The 12,409-nt window shown below is 37.8% G+C and overlaps 1 protein-coding gene across 3 annotated transcripts in view; it reads right to left on the minus strand.

The window, feature by feature from the left end:
* The window catches only part of CACNA1I (calcium voltage-gated channel subunit alpha1 I), a 411,460-nt gene that overhangs the window by 114,190 nt on the left and 284,861 nt on the right, over positions 1 to 12,409 (minus strand). For all 3 annotated transcript variants that reach the window (XM_060777091.2, XM_060777092.2, XM_060777090.2), the window contains exon 6: positions 306 to 465. In XM_060777091.2, coding sequence (XP_060633074.2) covers positions 306 to 465 — 160 coding nt within the window. The remainder of the gene's footprint in view (positions 1 to 305; positions 466 to 12,409) is intronic.

The following is a 12,409-nucleotide window of genomic DNA, read 5'->3' on the forward strand; positions in this document are numbered from 1 at the left end:
GTTGGTGGAAAAGAAAGCATGAAAAGGCAGGTACTTGGTCTAGAAGACCTCATCACACTAGAGAATGAATCCACTTTAAATCTGGTTGCTGCCACCTGCAGAATTCTGGGGTTTGTAGTTTAGGAAGGAACCATTTACAGCTAAACTACAAACCCCAGAATTCTGCAGGAGGCAGAAACCGGATTTAAAGTGGATCCATTCTCTAGTGTGATGAAGTAGCTAGGTCAGTACTACATAAAAGAAATAGAAGGAGAAAGCTTTACAAGCAGAAAGCAGAATGAAAGAACCAGTTCCTTGGCACTCACATGGTCAGATTCTCCTCCATGAAACAGCGATTTCTCAGTAGACCAGCCCATAACTGTACTCCGATGATGCCAAAGATGAAGAAGACGAAGAAACAGAGAAGCAGAACATTCCCCAGCATGGGCAGAGTGTCCAAAAGCAGATTCACCAAGATACGCATGCCTGGAAGAAGGGAAAGTGCCAAACAGAAAGGAATTAAGGAGAGATCAAAAGGAAGAAGCAGTAGTGGTGATGGAGGAAGAAAAAAATTAAAGGAGTGGGAAAAGATAGGAGACAATACAAAAAGAAATCTAGGATGAAAAAAAGATGAAGGCACCTGCAATTTAAAATTCTTTATAGGTGTGTAGCTTTGCAACAGATCTGTAATAACACACATAGGCTAATTATGAATCCAGCCTTGGTTTGCTATGGTCTACCTCCTCTTGTTCTAATGCATATTGTTTATACAAAATCAATGGGGAACTTCCCAAAACTCACCTTTTGTAAACACAAGGAACTCAAGCTCTGGAACTGCCATTATCATAAATTTTCTTAATTTTAAAATGTAAGAATTCAAAGAAACAATCACACTCAGTGGAAAAATGTGAGAACTGAATTTCTAAACAAAGCTAAAAACCATTCTTCATCAAGGGTGTAGTTCAAAGAAATCTCATGTTCAGACCTAGGTTTTGTAGGAAATACATATTACAATCTAGAACAGCTTTCTTTAAAAGTTAAATGTCCCATGATAAAAAAAGGATTTTAGGTGGAACTTTAGGAGTTTTGTACTTAAACACTATTGTATATTTTCTTGGGATGTTGATTAATTAGATAATATCCTCTTTCTCCCCTTGATCCTTTGATTTGCCAACCAATGCAGGATAGCACCCTTTATTAAATTAACTATGTATTTTCCATAGCCAAATGCATTCTGTACATCTTTCTAAGCATCAATAATTTAAAGCTACAGACAATGCGGTTACTGTTGCCCGATTTTGGTCAAATATTATTTAGCCCCTTGTGCTCCTTCTATTTTTGTATCAGTTTTATAGTACTTATGTAATGCTTTTGACAATAAATAAATAAATAAATGCCATCAATAACATTGCGCATCCCTCTACTTCTACTCCACCTGATTCTAGGTTTCCAATGAGACTCCCTTCTGCACAGGTCCAGGGAATTTCAGGTTGCAAGAGTCCATAAGTACACCAGGATATAATTGACTAATTAGCTATTTATAACTAGTTCATTACTTCAGATGGCTGGGGAAGGGGAAAGGAGAGAGAAAGATAAGATTACTTTTCAGTGGCAATCCCTTGAGGCACCGGTTAATCCCCATTTTATGCCCACTGTCAAGTAATTATCCACATCAAGTTGCGCTTGATACTTCCTCACATTTTTCTGTGTTATTCCACTCCTGCACCTGGGAATAAAGGTGTCTGCGAGCTCCGGAGAGTGGATTGAAATGGGTACAATGAAAGATTAAGGCATTTGCACATAGAAGAAAACTTTGGTCACTATTTCCCATGAAAATAAATAGTTCCCTCCAGCCACCTCCTTTCTTAAAGATCTGGGAAAATCCAAGAGATGTCCAAAATGAATACATGTCCTAAACTGTTCACATAACATTAGTGGCCATTGTGTATTTATGTATTCAATTAATTATCAGCATTTAACTCAAGGGACTTGATTTTAACTAACAGTATAAAACTGATTTATAATGCTGTGTGCTAGATGAAACTGAAAGTTTAGCTATTTCTACAAATTTGTACAAATTTATTTCTACAAGTTTCTATAAATTTACCTATTTCCACAACTAATGATGAGAAAAAAATACCATCAGAGTTTTTCACACTTGTCACTGGTGGCATTTGGTCATCCATAAGCCACATTAGAATGCAAGAACTAAGATTCGTTGAGGTTTGGCATAGAGAGACAGAGTGTAACTTTAAACCAACAGTAGCTCATTACAATTATGTATTAATACATTGCCACATTTTGCAATTGGGTGTTTAAACACATGTGAAGTGTACAATTGCAACGCACAATTGCAACGCACATGTACAATGGCACCACTTTACTTCATCTGCATGTGAACTTCCATATTAGATCAAAATGTCCAACCGCTTCTGTGGAATAACTTATGTATGTATAAATTACTGGTGGGATAGCCAGAATAATTGGATTTGACAGCTTTGGTAAAAGTGACCTTGTTAGACTCATTCCAAGAAGAAATGCTCCTAACCACAGAAATCTAATGTATGTGAGGCTACAGGACATTTTGGAGGAAAACAAATCCCAAATTTTAAAATGTCCATGGTTAAAAATATGTACAGTTGAAGGAATTCACACACATACATACTTTCATTAATGCAGAAAACATACACATTTGCCAGAACCCACACAAATGTGTATAGCAAGGGTGTGCATTGTGCATACAGTTTTGGGTGTTTTCTAGCCATACCTCAAAACATCCTCCAGAATCTCATTTTTAAAGAGAAAATTGGCATGGTGTTTTTGGGCAATTGTTACCTTAAACTATACAGAATTTCCCCAAAACATGCAGAATACACCACTCCATGAGAATCCCAGAACCTTGCAGTATTCTGGGATCCCTCCATGTCCTCTGAAGTCCTTCTCAAAATGCCAACAAGAAGTGACAGTATGTTACTTTCTGCTGCTATTTTGAGAAGAGTTGTTGTTTATTTGTTCAGTTGCTTCTGACTCTTCATGACCTCATGGACCAGCCCATGACAGAACTCCCTGTCAGCCATCACCACCCTCAGCTCCTCCGAGTTCAAGCTAGTAACTTCAAGGATAACATCCATCCATCTTGCCCTTGGTTGGCCCCTCTTCCTTTTTCCTTCCATTTTCCCCCAACATCATTATCTTCTCCAGGCTTTCCTATCTTCTCATTATGAGGCCAAAAAACTTCATCTTTGCCTCTAATATCCTTAGCTCCAATGAGCAGTCGGGCATTATTTCCAGGAGTATGTACTGGTTTGATCTTCTCGTGATCCAAGACACTCTCAGAAGTTTCCTTCAACACCACAGTTTAAACGCAGCTATCTTCCTTCACTCAGCCTTCCTTATGGTCCAGCTCTCACATCCATAGGTTACTACGGGGAATACCATTGCTTTAACTATGTGGACCTTCATTAGCAGTGTGATGTCTCTACTCTTCACTGTTTTATCAGTCATTGCTCTCCTCCCAAGAAGTAAACGTCTCCTGATTTCCTGGCTCAGAATGTTTAATTCAATAGCTTCCTTCAATGTTTTCATGAGCAAATCTTCAATGAAAAATTGCAACAAAAAGCATTGCTTATGTAAAAATTTCTAGATAAAATCTCATTAATAAAATTCAGCAGGCATCAACAGGTGCTTACTCAAGAATTCACTTCCAATAAAAGTACACCATTTGCCCAGTCTAAAATAACTTTTTCCATTTGTACACATTTAATTTCTCATCTGAAAAGTTTTCTTTTCTTTTTATTGTTGTTGTTATTAATGATGTTATTAATTCCCCACCCCCACCCCCAGTATTGAGGTACTGGATCTGTTACACACTGTTAAGACTGTTGAATGAGTCACTTATCTCAAGTTTAATTGGGGATTTCTTGATGAAGATTTTCAAAACAACTACTAATTTTATGGAGTAGTCATATCAGTTCTATTTTGGATTGTTTATCATTACCCAGGATGGTTTATGCTTTTTATGTCTATTATTTTTTCTGTTATCAATATATTTTGTTCATAATTATTAATTTTTACTTGCTTCAGATTCAAGTAGTTCTTTAGTTACATGGTGTATACTACTGCCTGCCACTACTATACATTAATTTATTGTCATATATGTTTTCAATGTATTTATTGTCTGGGTCTTACAGTCACATTCCTTGCCTTTAGAACTGTTTTCTACAGTGACTTTGGTTTTAAGCCTCAGTACAATTATTAGTCTGAACAAGAACAGACTCAGTGGGAATTCAAGCAAATAGTATCACTGATTTAAAAGGGATATTCTAGTTCAGTGTTTCTGTGGGTTCCCAGATTTTTTGACCTTCAACTCCCAGAAATCTTAACAGCTGGTAAACTGGCTGGGATTTCTGGGAGTTGTAGGTCAAAACACCTGGGGATCCACAGGTTGAGTACCACTATTCTAATTAGATCAGTAACTATATTTTGGTTTCTAGCTATTAGCTATTTATCCATGTTGGGAAAGCTGTTAATATAAAGACATCAATATGCAATTATGTGCTCTGTTTTTGGAAAGGATGAATGTATTCATATGAAATCTTGTAATATTCTCAAAGGAAGAACAGTTGACTGAATACTCAGTCTCCACATTATTCTCAAATCCTGGGCTCAATTCAAAACACTAGCAGAATCGGCCAGCAACTGGATTGTTTCTCAGACATCAAATTACTCATACTCAATATTTGTGGGCGTGTAGATTTGAATGCACTCTGGGGAGAAGTGGTTTAAATCTAATCATTAGATAGCAACTTTTAATCTTAAATTCAACTCTTGGGGGCAATTAAAAAGCTCATTCCCCTGACTATCCGAATATGGTGTCAGGCACCAATTGCTTCTGGAATATCAATTATTCACTAGGAGAATCTGGGCATTATGCCTGGGGGATATGGTAAGTAGTATCATAACTCACTCCCAACTTCCGTATACATGCAAGTGCAAGCAACAATAAGAGATAGTGGTAGGTTCTGTTAGTTTCTCAGATCTCTTCCGTCTGTCCTTGAACCTCCTTAGGTAGACGATAGCTTGGAAAAATAGATAATTTTTTTTATGAAAGGTGAAAAATCAGCTCTTTCCAATAAAGCATGAGAACACCAAATGCATGGGCTTTGAGACCTGGGGTGTCCTCCTAAATAAGTGTAGAAATATACTGCCTTGTAGTACACTTTCACAATTATGCATGCAACAGGATTTTTTTTTTTTTTACAAAATCCATTTTTAAACCATAATGTTCAGAATGTCACAATTCATCAAAGCTAGGAAAAAGCAAAGGCAAGGGGGTGTTATTATGCAAGCTAAATGAGAACGCTTGGAAGATAGGCTTCATTATTCATAGGCTGTTGTTGATGATGATAACAGTTAATATATTGTGTATTGATGAGATCCCTTTAAGCACACATAATGAGAAAGCAGATAGTGAGCTTCTATTAAACGGTACAGAAAAAATACACACAACTACCAACAATTATACTGCTCCAAAATATTATTTTGCTCATCAAAACCCCAAAGAATGTGTATCAGAATTCTAGAAAACTTAGATCCCGGTTATTAAAGGGAGCTCTTACTAATTTCTTTAAAAGCCCGAGAACAGCAAGTCTTAAACATTTCTATGCTATGGTGAAGAGATAGTAACCTATACTGTGAACCAGGGGTCCTCAAACTTTTTAAACAGTGGGCCAGGCCACAGTCCCTCAAAATGTTGGAGGGCCGGATTATAATTTGAAAAAAAGATGAATAAATTGCTATGCACACTGCACATATTTGGAGTGAAAAAAACTCTTAAAAACAATACAATAATTCAAATGAAGAACAATTTTAACAAATATATAAACTTATTAGTATTTCAATGGGAAGTGTGGACCTGCTTTTGCCTGATGAGATAAGATTGTTGTTGTTGTTGTTGTTGTTCTTGTGTGCTTTCAAGTCATTTCAGACTTAGGTTGACTCTGAGCGAGGGCCGGGTAAATGACCTCAAAGGGCCATATTCGGCCCTCGGGCCTTAGTTTGAGGACCCCTGCTGTGAACTATGTGCTTTCTCCTATTTTCTCCTTTCTCCTATTTCTCCTTTCTCCTATTTTCTGATAACTTTGGGAAAATTGGGTTTAAAATGCATTTCTGGAAGGAGGTCCATACCTTTTGTCAAATTCCAAATGGAACCATGGGTTTCTCAAAAGTTAAGAACTGTTGTATTGGAATTGCTGCAAATGTGGGAAGGTAATACCACACCCATTTCTCACTCCTTGTAAGGCCAAGAATTCCTGCTGCTTGCAAAGGCATAAAACTAGTGACACAGAATAGATCTCAAGGAAAGCAATTTAATTGGCTGCACCAAAGAACTGAACTTTTATGGCCTTCTTTTCAACCTTTGCCCCTGTTGTTCCTACGGGGACAATAAACAGCTAAAACACTCCAGAGAGACAACCATCCAAGGTTTTTAAACAGGGGTTGGATGGCTATCTTTCAAGAATGATTTCATTGGGCATGACAAGATTGAACTAAATGAACCATAAAATTGGAAATTATCTCTTTTGGGGTGGAAAGGAAGATGGGGTCTTAGTTTTTTGCTTGCATATATGAAATCTCACTATAACACCCTAAACATGGAAGTTTAGTACTTCAACAATGCAGGCAGTCTCCAAGTTACAAACAAGACAGGTTCTGTAGGTTTGTTCTTAAGTTGAATTTGTATATAAGTTAGAACAGATACATTTTAAAATGTAACTCCAGTCAAAAATAGTTTTTTTTGTTTGGATAGCATAGGGAAGGGTTAACACCCTTGTGGAGTTTGTTTTGCTGATGTACGCTGTTCAGAAGATTTCACCCCACTTTCTGTCCCTGTGATAATTGGATTTTTTTTTTAAAAAAAAATTGGCTTGTTGTGGAGACAAGGATTGGTGATACAGCTTCAGTGGAGCTAACTTTTCCCCATGATAACTCTTCCAGGAGTGAATTTTCCTTCCGAGGAGTAGTTTTCTCTCACTTCCCATTGTCTCACCCCCATTCTTAACTATGAGTCATTTGTAAGGCGGATTTTTGTAACTCAGAGACTGCCTATACCAACTTTGTTTCCTTTGCATGATTTTTTTCTTCTATCTTTGGCTGATGGGAAGCTGGTGAGCTTCGAAAGTTAGTGTAATGCATGTGTGTGTGTCTATATCAGGGGTCCTCAAACTAAGGTCTGGGGGCCAGATACGGCCCTCCAAGGTCATTTACCTGGCCCTCACTCAGGGTCAACCTAAGTCTGAAACTACTTGAAAGCACACATCATCAACAACAATCCTATCTCATCAGCCAAAAGCAGGCCCACACTTCCCATTGAAATACTAATAAGTTTATATTTCTTAAAATTGTTCTTCAGTTTAATTATTGTATTGCATTTAAGTGTTTTTTGCACTACAAATAACGTATGTGCAGTGTGCATAGGAATTCATGTTGTTGTTTTTCAAATTATAATCTGGCCCTCCAATACTTGGAGGGACTGTGATCTGGCCCTCTGTTTAAAAAGTTTGTGGATCCCTGGTCTATATATTTGCGGTAGTCTAATAAAGGTATCACTTATGTGCATTCTGGATTATGATTTTACTTAAGAATCAAATACTGCTGCTCTTGAATTCAGAGGTACTTCTTGAAGCCCTTTCTCTGCATTTGGTGGTGTATATATCTTTAAAATAATACCCCCATTTCTAGCATTAAATGTAAGCTGAAACTATAATTATTTTTCTCCCAAATGTGCAAGAATGACCTCTTTGCGATTTTGTCAACAGCTCAATTCCTCTGGTGTTTCCTGAGACAAATGGTAAACTATGAAGGGGATAAATGTATCCTTATTCACTTGGAAACACAAATTAGGGCACTTCATGCTTGAGACTTCTATGTCCATATTCCCAAAGTAACGGGGATGCAAAACTCTTTTTACAATTCATGCTTCCAATCGCTTCTCATTAGTGGAACATGAATGCCACATACAATACTATTCCATATCAGCAGGATTGGTACTTGTGGTTTCATTTATCCACTTCTAATAAAACATAACCTCTCTAGGTATTTTCTAGATCTTCCAGCATGATTCTATGGACGGAAGTCTATCATTTCAACTGGATTCACTACTATCCATGGTTTTGTGTACCCACATGAAGTCTCGGAAAGTATCTCTCATGGTTGTTGGGGCCACACTGTACAGTGTGAAGAGATGTGCTTTTCCTACTATGTGATTTTCCAGCTTGATATTAAAGAGTGTGGAATGTCCTGACAAGCTATGGCTCGGTTTTTGCTACATTCATACAAACAAATCTCGAGCAAATTTAAAAAGAAAACACACAAATCAGCTGTGACAATTTGCTCTGTAACATTAATTCCCAATGACATTTCCAGTTAACAATACCTTTTAATATGGTCCCAAGCAACCGGTCTTGTCTCTGAGATTTTCCTCTCCAGAACTATGTCACTGGAGAGCTCCAAAGACTTACAAAACAGTTCCATTGCTTTTTTTATCCCCTTTCTCCATTCAGCTAAGACAGTGGTTCCCAACCTGTGAGTCCCCAGATGTTTTGGCCTTCAACTTCCAGAAATCCTAACAGCTGGTAAACTGCCTGGGATTTCTGGGAGTTGTAGTTCAAAATACCTGGGGAAGCACAGGTTGAGAACCACTGAGTTAAGATAATTTGCATGAGGTATATCCAGACAGGCTCTTCCAAAGCTTTTTATAATGATGGCCCTTCTCCTGATAGTATAGCCAACCAATTAACTTCCAGAATTAATGTAAGAATGCCTTCAAAATCAAGAAAAGGTAAACCTCTCCCCTCAAGTCTTTTGAGACACCTGCAAGACGTCTCACCTGTGGAACAGTTGACCCAACAGTTATATCATAAAGGCACAAACACATGCATTAGTTACCTCAGAAACATCCACAGGCGAGGACTAGGGAAGATCCAAGCATCTGATTTCACTCCACTGGTAATTCAGGAGGCAATTCCAGTTCTTGTTACAACAGTCCATTACTGTGCACATAGTGGTGCCATTTATATGAAATACAAGAGGTCCTGACTCTTGATCAGCTGGTGCTCATTATAAAGAGCCAGTGGAACAATCTAAACATCACAGGTAGCCTAAGGTCTCGGGCAGGTGTCAAGGCTGCATCATTAATTTTGTCTGCTGTTCCTCTGAAAAATTCTATAATTTGTCTCACAGTGTGATTACATTCATTTCCTTTCTTACAGAAGTATTTGCCACACAGCGAGTGACATGCAGGTGCATTGCTTTTTCCAAAGGGAAAGATGATATCAGTATGTAAAACATATACAGCCCATCTATATTAAAGAGAGTGAAAGTTCTGTGTATTTGGTTTTCCATAGCCATAAGACCACGAAACATAAAGCAAAGATACCAAAGAGACCTCTAAAGGATTTTAAAATGATATTGTCTTCACTACCATCTTCATTCACTAAGAGGCAGGCTTCTGTAACATTCTGTAGAGAAAATGTAACTTCTGAGATACTCTAGACAGTTCTATTCGCCTACCATGGCTCTCCTACCATTTTATGGCTCTGATACTCTTACATTGAAGAAATAATCACATTTTCCTCATAGATATATACTAGTTTGAAGCGTGGAAGATGCTGTGCAAGATTAAGAAGGTGAACAATTCAACTTGGAACCCAATAGGGGTTTCTTGAATAATGATTTCTGAAAAAGCTTGGAAAACGGATTCTTTGCTGTGTTCTTCTCCAACTGCTTCCATAGTCTTCACATATTTTTAAACTGTCAGCTTCTCTCCCCATTTGCTCTTTTATTCTTAACATCTTCTCAGTGTGCATGCTTCCCTTGTTATTCTCTTCAGACTCTCCTCCTTACAAGCCGTTGTTTGGAAGTCTCCATCCTTCCCTCCTCCCTGTATTCTTTTCCATTGCCAAAGCAGAAGCCACACTGGCTCACAGCAAGGAGCAGCCAATATAAAAGGGACAATGACCTTTTCTAAGGCAGTCTCTTGGGGAGTAAGAACAGCCACTCCACATTAAAAGAGGAGGGCCAGAACTGTCCGAAGAGAAGGGACCAGAACACTCAGAAAGCAGTACCAGGCACATAAAACAGACTCCAAATATGAAAAGGTTTGCTCTTCATAGTGAAGAAAAGTATGTTGACTTAAATATGTATGATAAGCAGGTGTGGATTCTAGGAGAAAATATTCCATTTCGCTCACCACCCTTGTGGACATGCTGTGTCTGTTGAGGAGATCTAGCAGAAGTTTGAAGCTGCCAGATGTCCCCCAGAAGACACAGTTTTTGAGAGATACTTCTAAATCTAACACTTTATCACAGCTGAACACTGAAAGACTGTGTGGGTGTAGGCTGGTGTCTTCTATGTCAGTGGGGCAGTGAGTTAGATATCACTCCAAATATTGAAGAGGCTGTCCAAAGTGCTAAATTTACAATTGAAAATGGGTTCAACATCTAGGGTAGGTCCTAAAAAGTCATGAATGTAATCTATAATAGATCAAATACTCCACTGACAGAGAAACCATCAGCTACCACTGCTTCTACAAGGTGCATCACTTGCCTGGGAAATAGAATGGGAGAGATACATCGAGAACATTTTAGGCCTAAGACAGGGCACCTCCAACAGCAGCAATGCACCTCTAACAACAGCAGAGGACAAAAGGGATCAAGAGAAGCAACTTCTCAGCAGCACCAAAATCAAATAAAAGAATACTTGGGGAAAGTGTCTGAAGTTTCCTTTAGAGCTGGACAAAACCTACTACTTTGCATTGGTAGAGCCTCAAGGCTCTTTTTGACAAGCTTCTGTCAACTTCATAGAATTCATATCTCTCTCAAGACAATTCCTGTCAATCTCTATTAACTTGGCTGCCACAGCTGAGACCATCTTGGGTGAAACAACCAGGATACATTAACACTTGGGAAAGTGGAAGTCTAGCAAGCTAATGAGAAAAAGGAGAGTATAGGTTATAAGTTGTAATCAACACCTTGCAAATATAATTCCACTCCTAAAATCTTTTAACGGGCCCCTTATTTCCAGCTTTATAAAATAAGTCACATTAATATATCCATGACCCAAGTTGCCTCAAAGTAAAACACAAGGAACACTACATCTTTCAGGAAGTATTTGTTTGCTTGGTACATGATATACTCAAGTAGTATCATGTAAAATATGAAGGAGTATAATATATATATATAAGTCAAGTGCCAGTTCATGTTGTTCTTGCTTATGACCTATGTTACCTTCTTCCAAATTCCAGTGAAGAAGCTAGAATCCTTAATCAATATAGAGATACAGAACTAGAGATTCCAGTAATTATAACATCTGCAAAATGTGGTACAGTAAATAGAGAAAAGGCTTCCTGCTGTTTCTAAGTCCAGAGCTTGGATCAAACATTGGTATTCTTCTGTTTATGATTGTGAGCAAACACAGCTGAGGATGGCTCAGGTGTTCTGCTTGTCTACTGGGAAAAAGCGAATCAAAGTCTTGTGTATTCATTGGTCCAACAAAGCTGGTGAAAGAGAATATAGTCTGCCAGACTTAATCATGATTTCACCCCAGATTGAAACTACTAAACTAACAGATTTGCGTGGGCAAAGTCAATATCTTTCTATTGTCATTTCTAATTCTGACATTCAAGGAAATAAGACCTCTCAATTTTTCCTTCCTCATTTGATTCTACAATTAGCGCAACGATTTCAAGTGCAGTCTTCCACTGACTGAATTTGTCCCAACTGATTCATCTTTCTTTCCCCATAATGTATCTTGCAAATGCATAATTGAGCTGAATAGGAAGTCTTTCAAACTCAAGTGTGTGTGGAAATACAGAGGTAAAATTGTACAGTCAAAGAAAATTACTAGCACCTTTTATACTCTTCTTTGAAATATCCTCCATCACTTTTTGCTACATTCACAAAGGCTTAACTCTCTTCCTTCCTGTCTTGTCTCAGTGTTCTTTTATGGACTATCACAATATCAATTGTTTCCTCTGGTTTTTAAAGGCCAAATATATATTTTAGAGTTGAATATAATAGTAATAATAAAACATTAAAATGCTACAATTTTGTATTCCCAATTCTCTTCCCCTTTCTAAACTTTATTGAAGATATAATCTTGAAGACAGTCACACATACTAGAAGATTGATTTTAGTGTGATTATTACCACATATTAATATAAATGATATTCAGCAAGAATTAAGCTTTTCAGAGTAGATCTGAAATCTTTCCAGTGTCATTTAGATTAACCTGAGTGTTTGAAAGTATCCGCAAACCCAAAATAAGTTGAAATTCAGCATTTCTTTTGCTCCCGGTTCACTTAGAATTGAGAGCCTCCTTCTCTTATAGTACTGGTTCTTAACCTGTGGGCCATGGATCACCAGTGGGCTGT

Source organism: Anolis sagrei, chromosome 5, assembly GCF_037176765.1.
Source record: "Anolis sagrei isolate rAnoSag1 chromosome 5, rAnoSag1.mat, whole genome shotgun sequence".
NCBI lineage: Eukaryota > Metazoa > Chordata > Lepidosauria > Squamata > Dactyloidae > Anolis > Anolis sagrei.